Source organism: Penicillium cinerascens (genome assembly GCF_028974065.1).
Source record: "Penicillium cinerascens strain IBT 15544 chromosome Unknown scaffold_4_segment0_segment1, whole genome shotgun sequence".
Lineage (NCBI taxonomy): Eukaryota > Fungi > Ascomycota > Eurotiomycetes > Eurotiales > Aspergillaceae > Penicillium > Penicillium cinerascens.
Window position 1 is genome coordinate 1,168,705 of NW_026695298.1, and position 13,880 is coordinate 1,182,584.

Sequence of the window (13,880 nt, forward strand, 5' to 3'; positions counted from 1 at the left end):
CTTATAGATCGAATGGATGCCATGTTTTGATTCCATCTCTTTTATTTTTCAAAACTGCTATAAGGAGAAGTCATAATGTCCGAGTCGGTCAAGACAAAAGATATTCTGTAGGAGGGGTGGCATCCTAGCTGGCAGATTAAATGTATCCCACCTTCCCATCCCCATCGTCCTCTTCACCAACATGGCCATGTCAGCCAGCTACCTCGGCACCTTTCTCCACCACATCATCCTTCGGGCCAATATCTACTACCTCTTGCTTTACTACGAAGGCGTCCTGGGCTACAGCCCCGTCATCGCCGGGGTAACCACCTTCCCCGAATCCTTCACTGAGACCTTGGCATATGACAGATGTTATATGGTAAACGGCTCGCTAAGTCTCGGCAATTGCTCACCGGACCGCAGGTCCCTGGCCTGACTCGCTTCGAGATCAAAGTCTTTTCACCAGAGCTCGGATGGAGGTGATTGTCACTTTTTATACTTGACATGTTAGTGTTGAATATAGTTCTCCCCGTACGAGCCAATCAACGACAGCCCGTTACAATAAGCCCCACGCTAATCCTTATCAGCGATTCAGACATCTTTCGCTCATCTCTTTCTTATATTCCTCCCTCGACGGTCAGGCGCCAGTCAATTGAAACGATAATAAAGCGCTCGGTTGAAACCATCGACTCTGTTATCCCACCCATCATGTCAAAATACGAGCTCGCGCTTGAGCGCATCGACCAAGCGCACAGCGACGACCCCAACCAGATCGAGTCCAACAACACGACAACTCCCTACGAGCTGCACTACGCCCGCAAAATGACCTTCTATCTCGAACGCATCAACCCCGCCGCCTCCGATCTCCTCCGCCTCGCCATCCGCGCCCAGCACTTGCGCCGCTGGGAAGTCCCGCGGAGCTCCTACCCCGCTACCAAAATCGGGTACCACTCATGGCGCTCCGGGCTGCAAAAACGACAAGCCGAGCTCGTCGAACAAATGTGTCTGGAGAGTGGGTACAGTGCCGAGGAGGCAGCTCGGGTGGGCGCAATGGTGCGCAAGGCGGATCTCAAGCGCGGGGACCCGGATACGCAGACGCTGGAGGATGTGGCATGTTTGGTTTTCCTGGATGATCAGTTTGACAAATTTGAGAAGGAACTTGGGGATGAGGATAAGATGATTGATATCTTGCGCAAAACGTGGGGGAAGATGTCGGAGGCCGGGCATGCTGAGGCTTTGAAACTTGATTTGTCGGAGCGAGCGACGGCTTTGGTGACGCGGGCTTTGGCCGGTTAATCTTCGCATCAGCGATTTATCTTATAATCAAGGCTACAGCGTAGATATCTCAGATATGAAATGAATAAATGCATTGATGAATCGTCTCCGTTGCTTTCGTGCAAGGATCGCTGATAGACGCCAGATATGAGATCGTCCGGTCATTATGAGTAGAGAAAGCAACCAAAACTCCAACGCTTTTGCACATGCAGGAACCAAAATGTCGCCCGACTCTAGTTGGCACCACCCGTGTCAATCAACCGGACCAGGCCGATAGCCGCGCCGGCAGCAACGCCTCCAACGAAGCACATCTGCACACCTCCCCAAATCCCCGCAACGACGTTATCACGTCCATTCCACCCGCGTACAACGCAGGTTTTGATATAACCAAATGCAAACAGGGTCACGCCCATCACACCAATACTCCAGTACAGGGCCGTCATGACCTGCGACACGATGAAATAGGGGATCAGCGGGATGAAACCACCGACGAAGTATCCCAGTGCAAGCGTGATGGCCGAAATCCAAGCCTGGTTGCAGTCGGGCGCGGACTCGCGGTGGTGGAAGGCCAGCAGGAACTCCAGTAACCGCTCTTGCGAGGCGTGCAAGTCGCGCGTGATGTCTTCGATGGCAGCGTGGGAGAGTCCATAAGGCGCAAAGGTCTCACGGACCATATCTTGTGTTTCTTGCGAGTCGCTCTCGATCAAGGCTTGTGTTTCGCGCACCGTGGTTTCGTATGATTCGCTATAGGGCTCGTTAGACCTCGTCTCGGCGGACGTGTTTTTGACTTTGGGAACTTACGCTTCACTCTTTGCTCCAACGTATCCACCCAGTCCCATGGAGATGGCACCCGCTGCCAACTCGGCCAGACCACCCAGCACGACAACTTTGGTGTTCCCGAGTGCCGATAGACCTGCGCTGAGGGCAAAGGGCACCGTCAACCCGTCTGATAACCCGAGAATGGCATCGGAGATAATACGAGGGTTGATGCGTGCCCGTGTGCTGCCGCTGCTGCTGCTGCTGCCGACGGTGGAACCGTCATTGCTGATGCAGCGCCCGAAAGTATCATAGGAACGACCGCTCTCGAGGTCCTGGTCCGAGTCATCGTGGACGGTATCGTCATCGTCGATGCGAGCTAGAAGTGGCTTGCCTGTATCTGAATTAGCATGTGCTTTCCTCCATGTCCATGCTGTTGCTACTGACTCGATAGTCTTGGTTCCTGTGCTGGAAACAGCTTCTTCTTGAGAAAGAGGAGGGCCATGATTCTTGATGACACCCACGCCGCGCTCTCCGGGTATTTTGTGCAAGTAGTGGCAAGCGTGACTGACGTCAGGGCGTGTTCACTTTACACAAGCAGATCGAAAGGAAAGAACACCGGGGTATCTGCTCAATTTGAAGGAGCGAGCAGTCAAAGAGAATCCCGTCTGAAAAACAGGACGGGGAAGGGTATCAAGGTCTCTCAAAGAGTCGTGAAACAACAACAACCGTTAGAAGAAGAAAAAAAAAAAAGGACGAGATGAAGATCAATGGAAATATTTGACAATTACAGCGAGCCCAACGCAGACCGTCTTACCCCCCTTATATCTCTATCCACCCCAGCGGGCTCAGCCAACAAGCAGCTAGACAAGCACCGAACCCCATCAGTTAGCGCAGGCCAAGGACGAAAAATCAGAGACGAATTCGTCACAAACGGGTCACAGCACCAATCAGCGACCGTGCAAACGTCAGCGACAGCCACTTTGGAGCCAAGATGCGCTTCTCTCGCAGCTGCGATGCAGGCAACTCTCACAAATACGACCGTTGCCATTGGACATGGCCGATACGCTGACCATTGCGTCCGATATGACTGGTCGACGATCGCGATCGACGTTCCCGATCTCCACCTCGCGCGTCTGATTGGTGGAGATCCGCATTAGGGCTCGGGGTTAAGAGCCTCTTCGATTTCTAGATCCTTTTTCCTTCCAAGCTTTCTCCCGTGTTGGCCTCCTGGGCAGCTCCACCTTTCCCTCGGTGTCCTAGAATGAACCCGAAGACGATATCTCCGTCGAGCTCTCGGTTACCCGGACCGGGCACGCTGCCCATAATAGGCCCGCCATGGTGGAATGTGGAATGGAGCGTGGAAAAGCGGTGGGAGTAGGCGTGACATTCTAGTGTCTGCTAGTGTTTTCGCTTGGATATGGGACTACTCTACTGCGACATCCCGGACCTTTCTCTCCGCCAATCATCTGTTTTGTAACACAAAGCAAAGTGTCGGGCTGGACCGTGGACATGAGGAAGATTATGATTGACGCGAATCCGCGAATCCTTATGAAAATCCGCAATGTGCAAACTCTACACTGTCTCCAAGGTACTTCATCATTCCAAGGTTCTATCTTTTGGGAAGTTTCCATCGTAGACTTGGATAGGACGATCAAGTGTGGTGAAATGACACCGATTCGGATGATCGAGTCTCTCGTCCATTGAAGATCTCCTGGTGGTCAACTTTCCGAAGATACTCCAGGCAGACGCAACGAGACCATTGACAATGGACGTTCAATAGTGCGAACCTTTCCAGGTGGCACATATTCATTATCTGGGTTTGAGGGTGACACCAACTGCGGGCCTATGTGATTGGCCATGGTGCGAGTTTGTTCTGGGGAATTTGGCATTGTCTTGACGTATTCTGTAGCCGAATCGGCTGCATCTCTTCATCCATTTGAGTCGCACAAGGAGCGGGGTCCGGCAAGGATCAATGTTCCCATCAACAAAAGTGCTTCCTTCTATGAGCCGCCCGCCATTCTGCGCTTAGGGTGAATAATAATTGCGAACTAGCGCTCTTCGCAACGTACAGTTACTGAGTTGAATGCTTTTATGTTCCTAGGAGAGATATAGTCCTCATTTTGCAGAGTAATAATTACTCCACAGGTGAGGATGAGGCTTGGATATGTTGCTCGGTGAAACGATCGAATACGCCTCACACCGGGCGCAGGCGAACATCGGCTGGAAGTACGTCTATCCAGGCCTGTCTCGGTCTCACGACTTCGACACGCTTGCGCCACTGTGAGCCGACGGAAAGGGCTCGGATGAATTGGATGCAAGCGGCATCCACAATATATCCAATAAATAAACATGGACTAGAGCTAGCTGCCTTGCATTGGGCATAAGGTTGACCCCCCTGCAATTGACTTCCGAACCCGACGAACCCTCTCCGGAATAGGAAACGCTCATATATTGCGGGGTGGCATTGCCAGGGCGGAGCGCAGCCAAGCCCTGTACTTCAAGGCAGACGAATTACAAAGTAATCATTAGTCCGTACCTGTCTTTAGGAGGATGAGGCGGAGCGGAGGCAGATGCGCGTGGAGTTTCTCGTTGATAAGCAGATGTGGCGCAAGGTTGTGGCTGACGCAGGTAATAAAACAACCAAAGGATTACCGTTTGCGGTTTAGCGGTGGCTCACGACAAAACAAGTGGATCGCCAGGAACCAACATTGTTGCCATCGAAGGGCTGTGCAGAGCCAAGTCAGCGTAATGATGCTGCGCCCCTCTCCAGATTTTCATTTAGCATAATTCAGGGATACCGTTAAATAGCAGTCTCTGTCCTTTGCCTTCTCCAACCTCCAAATAAAGCACCACGAGAACCCGAGTGTTGCCTCCACCCGTCTAGACCCTTCTATTTCTATCCTTATCCGGTGGCAAATCCCCCTTTATCTTTCTCTTATCCTCCGCCTCAATTCCTGTCGACACAGCAGCAACACCCAAAGTCTTCACAACTCACATCACCCACCATGGCTGAATCCGCTTCTCCTCCTCACTCGCTGCCATCTTCTCCCTCTCTTCCCGCCAGCCGTTCCTCCTCATCGCGGCCCTCACTCTCCATCGACCTCTCCAACATTCCTCCGCTGTCGCAGCCTACGCCACCCTCAAACACTCTCCTGATCACTGATCTGAACGATCTGATCCTCTTCCAGCCATCATCTTTGGAAGCCATTCGCAACCAAATTACTGTCGTGGCCCGCCTGAACTCCTTCTCACCGCTCCCCTCATTCCGGCGCATCGTCTGCTCCTTCCATTCCGTCGACGATGCTGTCGCCGTCCGCAAACAGCTGGAGGGCACCAGGCTCCTGAACCGCAACGTGCGACCGCGGATCTACTTCGGCGAGCCAACGCCCGTCCTCAGCGAGGAAGAGCTGCACCGGCCCAAACGCCACCTTGAGGCTCCCCAACTCGGCAAGCTCTTCTTCATTTCCCCGCCACCCAGCCCTCCCCACGGCTGGACCATGCGCAATGAGGACCCGCCCAACAAGGAAGTCCACGCCAGTGACCTCGCCAACGCCCTGGCCATGCTCAACACCAATCAGTCCGAGCCCGCCCCCGTCGATCCCGCCACGCCCGTGTCTATTTCCTCCGATAACCGCACCGGCAGCTGGCCGCTGGCGGGCTCGCAGCAGCGTTCCCGCAGCAGCACCGTTATCTTCAACCCGGAAGACCACGGACACAGCCCCAACCTGCCTGCTGTAATGGTGGAGGATGTCAGCTTGGCGGGTGTTGAAGATGAAGACGTTGATATGGACTCGGATATGAGCCCGATTGAGATGTCGTTGAACAAAATGCCGCCCAAGACGGCGCGGCCTCCGGTTGAGCTGATGGGTTAAATGATTCGTTTGAAGCTGTATTGTTCGTTTTAGCGAGGGTTTTGCATAGATCATCCACAAAGTGGTGTGCTTTTTTTTGGTGTTGGGACTGGTGGTTTTGTCTCTTTGTTTACATGTCGACTTTTGTCGGTTTGATAAGAGTATTGCTAATAATATACATACTATACTATGCTACGCACTTTATTTCACTTGTATGGAGTTCATTCGCTGCTATCGTTAATTCGGTCCCGTCCCACTTGGTTTCAATCAGTGGATCGATTCTCATGAAAGACCCTTGTCCCCATTTCCCCCATCTTCGGCATTCACGAAACCTTCAACGAATCCAAGCTACCAACAGTCAGTCCAAAGAAAACAGGTCGACACCCCATCGACTCCACCACTAACCTCTCCCCGTCCTGATCCTGGCATTGACCGCATTCACAACCGGGCACACTGAGATTGAGCTCGCGCCAGATCTTATGCAGATGTTCCTTGAGTCTGATCTCCTTCACATCCATCTCATCAGTCGGCGTCCATGATGTCTCCATGCGATTCGACAGCGCATCCATCTTCTGTGCGAAATCGTCGTCGTCCACCTTCATGGTAAGTCGACCCAGCTGTAGCTGCATCAGGTCGATAGACGCGGCGATCTCGACGGAGCGGCTCGGGTGACATTTCAGTAGCTCGCTGTGGCACAGCAGGGTGCTGGTGAGGGCATTGCATTTGATGCTGAAGCAGCGCGATTGGTTGTTCTCAATTTTGATTGATGAGATCTGCTGGGCTAGTTCATCCAGGACGTCGGCGATTTCAAGATATTGCTCTGGTGATCGGCGGAGAGCTATACTTTGCTCGTTTAGCTGGGTCAAGAGTCTGTCGCGCTCTTGGGTGAAGGGCGGGGTAGTCCTGCGCGTTGGGGATGCCATCGCGGGTGTGAAGATGAAAGCAGGGTGGGCGAGTGTGATGAGGGGATGTTTGGGACTTGACACAGTGAATTGGCGGCATTTTTGGGAGTTTCGCGTTGAGTTGGAAGTGACAGTGACTGTTGAAGAAGGGACGATGGATGGTCGACGATCAAAAGACTCGGCCAAATGAATTGATACGGATAACGTCGACAATAAGAACAAGGTCTCGTTATCTCTTGTCTCCCTTATCATGTTTCGACCAATGGACAATTAGCTGCAGACTAACATCTTTAGTGCGTCTCACTCTACGAATATGGTCGTTCTTTATTCACGTGCCACGGGCTCAACAAAGTCCATTATGCTATACGAAGGCTCCTCAGTCTTAATCCTCAAGCTCTCTTTAATGCTTACGTATAAAACTTCCATTAAAATCGGTAATCTCTTTTAATCTCCTTATGCCAGGCCTAAATGCCACCTAGTTCATCAATCCCGCGTCCAACATAGAGTATTTCAGCAGCTTGATAACCGAAGCTCAAGAGCGACGTGGTGCCAGAAGATCAACACGTCAAGGAACGAACTCTCTAGGTTGACTTCGATCTTAAGTTCTATGGCTTCAAGAAGCCGGAAGATTTCTTCAATGTTTTTGAAGAGATGCTGGAGACTGTGAGATTATTCATGAGTTTCTTTTTATTGATCATAGGGACTTTCCGCCAGTCTAATTCTAGTTCCTCTTCCACTATGGCTCCTGCTCTCTATTGCCATTTCTGTTCGTCAAGCTAATTAACAATACAACTGCCAATCCCCCAATTACTACCGTCACTACCTCCAGTTTTATAGCTGACAAACTCTTTGTACTCCGCATGATACTAGGCCACCTCTTAGTCTATTCAGAGTGGCCCCAAAAATTGGTGTCTGCGAGAATACGTTGGTATATCTCATTTCGAATGTTACAACAGTATTATAAGTTACACAATCGTTCTGGAAATAAAAGAGATCTATCCTTAGAAAAGTATAATTAACGACTTGGCTAAATGTGGACTAAAGCGGCTTCAGATATGGACCGAGAAACAATTCGTGAGTATCCATGGGGAGGGGGTCTGTCTTCGAATTCAACTCTAATGGAAATTCGGATTGGCGCATACAGGATGAGGGTTCGAGGATGACCGTGAGAAGATGTAAATCCCTGACTTCGACTACTGCTATACATTGATTTTGCATTGAATCGCAGAAGAATATCCTTCATCTGCAACACCGTCTTGAAACAAAGTTTCTTAAAACAACTTTGATTTTGATTTGATTGTAGGTGTAGATAAGTAGGCTTTTTTTCAATAGTGAGAAGGTATAAACAAAGCGGTTTCGAATCTCCGAGGATCAACGACCGCGGCATAATATCACACTCGACATGGAACTCCAAATGCGCCGCCAGCCGCCAAAAAAAGCACAATTTGAAAGAAACTCCAACCTGCATGCTCGAGCTTGTTTCGGGTAATTTTTATCCCCTTTCATCCGCTTAGAAACCCGTATGCGCTCTGCCCGTACGGTGTGGCACCGTAGGGAGTCTGTGCACTGGCTCCCCAGCCATTGGCGGCACCGTTTCCATACGAAGTCAGGTTGCCGTCCACGCCCTCTGGCGGTTCGTAGGCGTCGGGGTCAGCAGCGCCTAGCATCTCTGCATCTTCATGTCCGTGCGCGCCTTCGCCTGAGAGCTCGGAGATGGTAGTAGCAAGCTTCTTCATGAGAATGTTAATACCCTGTTGGATGATGACGTCGGGCTCGAGATTGCCGATGCTCTCGACGTCAATGTAGAAGGTGTTGGGCTCGGCATCATAGTCAAAGGGCTGGTCCGGGTTGGCAGCGGGCTCCCACTCAGCGTTGGCAGAGATGGGCCTGAAGTCCTGAATCAGTACAAGTCTTCATCGAACCGACTGGGTTACATACCATTCACTCTTCGCATCCTGTTCATACCAGTAGTCCACGTGCCGCAGGTTGTTATGCGGGTCGTACTCGAAGCCCACAGCAGCAGTGGGTGCCCACTTTGCATGCTCCTTGGCGGTACCCTTCTTAGCCAAGCAGGTCAGCTTGATCTCCTGGCCCTTCCGAAGCTTGCAGATCAAAGCGCCCTTGCCCTCCGCGTCCGTGATGACGGGGTCTCCGATTGTGTCGTTCATCCGCTCGCCCTGAACGATCAAATCGCGGGCGTAGACGGGCATGATTCCGCTACTGCAACGCGTGTGCAGCGTCAAAGTCACACTGCAGCGCACACAGGAGGACTCGCAATCGCACTCGCGCGTATATTCCAGGTCCGTATCGCAGTTCTTCGAATTAAGAGGGATCATACCCAGGCGGTGGGCAAGCATCTCATCGGGCAGCACGGAGGTGTTGCTTTCGATCTCGACCAAATCCAGCGCGACGGTGTTGACTTCGGCGAGGATGGCTCGGCGGAGAGAGTTGGCAAAGGCCAGGTCGACCGAGGACAGTCGGAAATCGACGCGGTAGGGTTCCGCCTGCGTGGTGACGGTCAGTCATCTGCTGCGACGGCTTGGAAAAATTGGCAGGAACTTACTTCACGGACTGTAACCTGCGGCCCTTGGGGCTCCAGGTCCATCTCGTAATCCATTCTGTCTTTGCGGCAGCGCTCGTCGCCGCCACCCGAGTCTCCGTGTATGCGCGTCTATCTGCTGGATATTAAAAGAATGGGGGCTCCAGGCAGAATATCGTGCAGTTCGAAGTGGACGGAGGGATTGGAGGAGATAAAGGGAAGGTCGGGGTTGACTGCGGCAGGTAAATGATTTGCTGAACTCGCAGTCGGAGCGTGTCTTGGCGCTTTCCCTAATCGGGCCGCCACCCTGAGCCGCCGATTCGCACATTTCAACGTCACGACAATTGAATGCGAACAACGCTGATACGAGGCAGATATGCGAAGTTCACTTCGCCCTGCTGATTACTTGTAGTCTAGTTGGAGTACGGGGCGTGGTTCAGATTCAAATTCAAGTGCTAGCAAGAACTGTAGACGGTAATCCCCAGTTCACCTCGTAAGACAAGCTTGTCTTCCTTTCCCGTAGAACTAGAAGAATCAAGAGCCTCAATAAGATCTGACCACCCGAGATAGCAGGCCCTCCTAACACATTGGATGCCCAGATTGGGGCCTGCGCGAAGCGTCTATGAGGAGAGAAGCGAGAAAGCAAAGAACCGATATCAAGCGCCAAAGAAGAGGAACGGGTAATACGGCAGCCCGACCGCAGAGACGTATGTGATGCAAAGATGGTAGGATAAGGTAAAAGGGGTGGGAAGAGGGGTCGGAAGGTGAGAAAATCGAATAAAAATCAAGAAAAGAAGAGAGCCACCGATCTCATTTTTTCAGGGTCGTGTCAAGTCATGAATCGGGTGAGGAGCAACACCCGAGGCTTCGCATGTATGAAGCCATGTATCACAGTATGTACGGACGGTGGCTATCGCTTGAGCGAGCTGCGATTTAAAGCTTCCAGCAGCTCGGGTCGATTGGCCAGCGCAGTTGCGGCCTGGGTGTAGCCGACCCACTGTCGTTTCCGCTTGTGCTTCTCGGGCCATTCACTCTCTTCGCGGTCGACGCTGACTTCGAAGAATTGATAGGAGGCCTTGGGGGCGTTTGCAGTGAGGAGGGCGGAGGGGCGCATGTCGGGGATCAATCCCAGATCCCGCATGACGGTGCAGATGACGCCGGCTTCCTCCCAGGCCTCGCGGCATGCAGCCTGCTGAGCGGTTTGTTCATCGGTCTCCCATCCTCCCTTGGGCAGCACCCAACCACCGGGGCCTGCGGATTGAATCATCAGGACTTTGGTCTTGTCGGCGGAGATGGGGACGACGCCGGCCACCAGGCGCTCGCCTTTTGAACCGTAACCTGCAAGGAAATTCGGGGTCAGTATGAAGATCAAGGCCGATCACCCCGCGTGCGCAAACATGAGACTCACGCTGGTTCTTGCGTCCGACGCGGGACTCCATGATCCGGTCTTGTGCCATTGTCATGCACAGGATTTCCCGATCCGTTCAGTTCCCGAGTTTCGTAGTACACCGGGGGAGGCGAAAAAAAGAGTGTGGATGACCCGGGAATGGGAAATTGGAAAAAGAAAAAAAGAAAGATAAATCGGTCCAAGAGAGAAGCTCTCAGCTCAAACTCCCAGGGAGCCCTTGAAGAGGGGGAGAGAGTTGGGGGTGGAGAAGTTGAAAGCTGCCGGCCGGTTCGGGTGTACAACGGTTTTCTGGCGGGCGGTCGGAGGGAAATTTTTTTTTCTCCTGAGGAAGAACGACGAGACGGGGACACAAAAAGAAAACTAGGTCTTCCCATTCAATCCCGAGATAGACGGGAAGAGAAAGGTATTGGCAAGAGACATGGTGGGAAATGGGGGAAACGGGGGAATTGAGCGGGAAATGGAGCAGAGGATGAGGGTTGAAGGGGACGAGTGGGCTTGGAGGGGCAGAATGAACCGGCGGCGCAATCCGGCCAAGGCAACTGACTAACCGTACATGTACATAGTACTTTACACTACGGAGTTCTCACGGGATTCTAATGTGTTTGGGCAAGTGGTCCTAGATGGGACAATTGGCCGACTTGCAGGCCTGTACTATGTATAGCCGACCCCGGTCGTTGGTACCGAGACTGGGAAAATCGGAGCGATTGGCGTCCGATCTGGTAAGCGGGCAGGTGATCTAAAGTATCAGAGATTATCGTCGTAGGACGAGCAAATGCGATCTGGGTAGATGTGTAGGGTGTAGATAGATAGTCGCGAAGAGCCTCCTTGTATACCTAGTATAATTACAACCCCGCCGTCTTGCATGTTCTACATTTCTCCATCTCCATCTCCATCTCCATCTCCTTCTTTCTTCTCACTCCCGCCCTACGCTCAGCTCACCACTCACCCCCATCAATTTTGCCACGATCCACTTGGCTTCTGTGTTTGCCTCCATCTCACATCCTAGTTTTTCACTACCGCCGGGGCCGCCAACCCGAAAGGCTCAATTTGTACGGCGAAATGGAACCGGTTGACGCCGAACGCGCGCGACAGCTGTCGCTCTTCCGACCACTAGGTACGTCCCACTCGGCCCCTGCAGCGGGCCACTGAGATCGGTTTCTCCGTCCCCGTGGCGCGTCCACTGGCCCTGGTGGCTGCGACATGGGGGCAACTTCGGGAGTAACTGTCAACCTCCTGCAGCTGTCTCGGTCTGTTCCCTCGTAAATAATAACCCATCGCTGGCAGGCTACCAACGGAACTCCTGCGGCTACTGTAAATCAGACGATGGAAGTATGTCATTTCCTTCCGCTTCCATTTCAGGGAAACATGGCCTGATACGTCATTTCTAGGCGCATCCTACTACGCCAGCTCCGTGGCCGTGCGGCCCAAGCACTATGGGGAGCTAATTGATCGGGGTTGGAGACGGTATGATCGCCGATCTACCATTGCCCGAAAACGCCTGACATTGTTTTTGCTCATGCAGATCCGGCACGCTGTACTACAAGCAGAACCTACAACGATCATGCTGTCCTCACTACACGCTGAGGCTGGAGGCTTCCGCTTACCAACCTCGCCGTGATCAGCGCAAGGCCATCAATCGCTGGAACAAATTCATCTTGGGTCCAGAGTACATGCGCAAGGCAGCTAGACTGTGCCCCCGATCGCGAGAGTGAGTGCCTGGTTCTGTTGATGGGTGATCGGCTGCTGACAAACTGTGCAGGGAAAAGCGACACCGAAAGTGCAACTTCGACGTGGTGTCTGCAGTCCACGAGTCTGAGTATGGCAACATCAAGCGGCCAATCGATCCGGCCACCAAACGTCCCCTGGAGCCGGCCCATCGCTTCGAAATCAATATCGAAGGTGACTCGGTCTCCCAGGCGAAGTATGACCTTTTCGTCAAGTACCAGACCAAGATCCACCGCGATGACGTCTCTCGTTGGAAGACCAAGGACTTTGAGCGCTTCCTCTGCTCCGGCATCAAGCGATCTCCTGCCACGATCACAAAGGCAAATGCCGACGAGAAGAAGCTCGGATCATGGCATCAGTGCTATCGACTCGATGGGAAACTGATCGCCGTTGCGGTACTGGACTTGGTTCCCAGTGGCGTGAGCTCGGTTTATGTCTTGTAAGTGTCCCTTCGAATTATGTGAGAGCATTGCTAACAAGTGGTCAGCTATGACCCCGAATACGAGCAATGGGAGTTTGGCAAGCTTAGTGCTATGCGTGAGATTGCCTTTTGCCTCGAGAATGACTACCCTTACTATTACATGGGTAGGTTTTCAATGCCACCACACTTGTATCCTGCTAATGATGGCTGCAGGGTACTACATCCACAGTTGCGTGAAGATGCGCTACAAGGGCGCCTTTCGACCCCAGTATATCCTCGGTAAGCCATCCTTAACTCAGTCCGTCCGCTCAAATTTCCTAATGACTGTGGCATAGATCCCGAATCTAACGGATGGGACCCGCTGGCTGGCGAGCTCTCCGAGAAACTCGACAAACGCTCCTATGTCTCCCTGTCTCGAGACCGATCCACCAACCCTGATGACTCGACCTCCAACCAGTCGCTAGACGGCGCTGTCAATGAAGAAGAGCTTTCTCTCTTCGACATTCACATGCCCGGTGTTTTGACTATGGACGAGGTCAAAGCATTGGACCTGGACCATTGGCACCTTCTTTACCACGGGACTTTTGTGCAAATGATTGTGAGATTCCCATTACCATACCCCGTGAGCTATTTGTTGACTCTCGTAGGATCTCGTCGGTTGGGAGAAGATGCCCATGGATAACCCGCAGTCATTGAAGGGGATTATAGCCGAGCTGGCTGCAGTTCTGGGACCGAAGATCGTGAAGGATAGTGCTGTCGTTCTTTTCGACTGAGGTGATATAGCATGGAGCCTGCTGGTGATGGGATTTACACTCTATTTATATACGAAATACTGTCAAGGAAAGCACTCAAGTGCTGAGATTTACCTCTGACCCGTTCGAGCACAATGTGTGCTTCATTGGTGTAGGCGCGCTTATCACATCATACAGAGGCACGAGCGTTTACAAGGTTCAGCCACGCTGCGAGGGGCTATATGAGTGTTCACTATAGACCAGGGAAGAGGATCTAGACGGTCTATGCG

At 52.3% G+C, this 13,880-nt stretch overlaps 8 protein-coding genes across 8 annotated transcripts; 4 read left to right on the forward strand and 4 right to left on the reverse strand.

Annotated features, from left to right (window-relative positions):
• Positions 1–181: 181 nt before the first annotated feature.
• N7498_009536 (Efflux pump) lies at positions 182–415 on the forward strand (the record flags this gene model as incomplete). Its single annotated transcript, XM_058456592.1, has 1 exon — positions 182–415. The coding sequence occupies one exon, from the start codon at positions 182–184 to the stop codon at positions 413–415; it is 234 nt and encodes a 77-aa protein (XP_058303491.1).
• Positions 416–687: 272 nt separating this feature from the next.
• Positions 688–1,275, forward strand: N7498_009537 (DUF4202 domain-containing protein; the record flags this gene model as incomplete). The annotated part of the gene is made up of 1 exon (XM_058456593.1): positions 688–1,275. One exon carries the CDS (start codon positions 688–690, stop codon positions 1,273–1,275), a length of 588 nt encoding a protein of 195 aa, XP_058303492.1.
• Positions 1,276–1,487: 212 nt separating this feature from the next.
• N7498_009538 (VIT1/CCC1 transporter family protein) lies at positions 1,488–2,515 on the reverse strand (the record flags this gene model as incomplete). The annotated part of the gene is made up of 3 exons (XM_058456594.1): positions 1,488–1,998; positions 2,056–2,404; positions 2,458–2,515. 3 exons carry the CDS (start codon positions 2,513–2,515, stop codon positions 1,488–1,490), a joined length of 918 nt encoding a protein of 305 aa, XP_058303493.1.
• A 2,503-nt stretch (positions 2,516–5,018) lies between these two features.
• Positions 5,019–5,885, forward strand: cbpA (putative calcineurin binding protein; the record flags this gene model as incomplete). Its single annotated transcript, XM_058456595.1, has 1 exon — positions 5,019–5,885. The coding sequence occupies one exon, from the start codon at positions 5,019–5,021 to the stop codon at positions 5,883–5,885; it is 867 nt and encodes a 288-aa protein (XP_058303494.1).
• Positions 5,886–6,187: 302 nt separating this feature from the next.
• N7498_009540 (uncharacterized protein) lies at positions 6,188–6,787 on the reverse strand (the record flags this gene model as incomplete). Its single annotated transcript, XM_058456596.1, has 2 exons — positions 6,188–6,212; positions 6,270–6,787. 2 exons carry the CDS (start codon positions 6,785–6,787, stop codon positions 6,188–6,190), a joined length of 543 nt encoding a protein of 180 aa, XP_058303495.1.
• Positions 6,788–8,268: 1,481 nt separating this feature from the next.
• On the reverse strand, positions 8,269–9,383 carry N7498_009541 (DNA-directed RNA polymerase II core subunit RPB3; the record flags this gene model as incomplete). Its single annotated transcript, XM_058456597.1, has 3 exons — positions 8,269–8,653; positions 8,705–9,270; positions 9,330–9,383. The coding sequence occupies 3 exons, from the start codon at positions 9,381–9,383 to the stop codon at positions 8,269–8,271; spliced, it is 1,005 nt and encodes a 334-aa protein (XP_058303496.1).
• Positions 9,384–10,085: 702 nt separating this feature from the next.
• N7498_009542 (NUDIX hydrolase) lies at positions 10,086–10,830 on the reverse strand. Its single transcript, XM_058456598.1, has 2 exons — positions 10,714–10,830; positions 10,086–10,643 (listed from the first exon to the last, which is right to left on the reverse strand). The coding sequence occupies exons 1-2, from the start codon at positions 10,766–10,768 to the stop codon at positions 10,216–10,218; spliced, it is 483 nt and encodes a 160-aa protein (XP_058303497.1). The 5' UTR covers positions 10,769–10,830; the 3' UTR covers positions 10,086–10,215.
• A 942-nt stretch (positions 10,831–11,772) lies between these two features.
• N7498_009543 (arginyltransferase) lies at positions 11,773–13,632 on the forward strand (the record flags this gene model as incomplete). The annotated part of the gene is made up of 9 exons (XM_058456599.1): positions 11,773–11,827; positions 11,998–12,042; positions 12,102–12,177; positions 12,236–12,421; positions 12,473–12,877; positions 12,926–13,023; positions 13,073–13,138; positions 13,195–13,457; positions 13,507–13,632. The coding sequence occupies 9 exons, from the start codon at positions 11,773–11,775 to the stop codon at positions 13,630–13,632; spliced, it is 1,320 nt and encodes a 439-aa protein (XP_058303498.1).
• Between the last annotated feature and the right edge of the window lie 248 nt (positions 13,633–13,880).

Coding starts and splice junctions, on each gene's coding strand:
- N7498_009542 (XM_058456598.1), bottom strand. CDS start 10,768: ATGACAATGGCACAAGACCGGATCATGGAGTCCCGCGTCGGACGCAAG. Junction 10,644..10,713: donor CGTCGGACGCAAGAACCAGC/GTGAGTCTCATG, acceptor ATTTCCTTGCAG/GTTACGGTTCAAAAGGCGAG.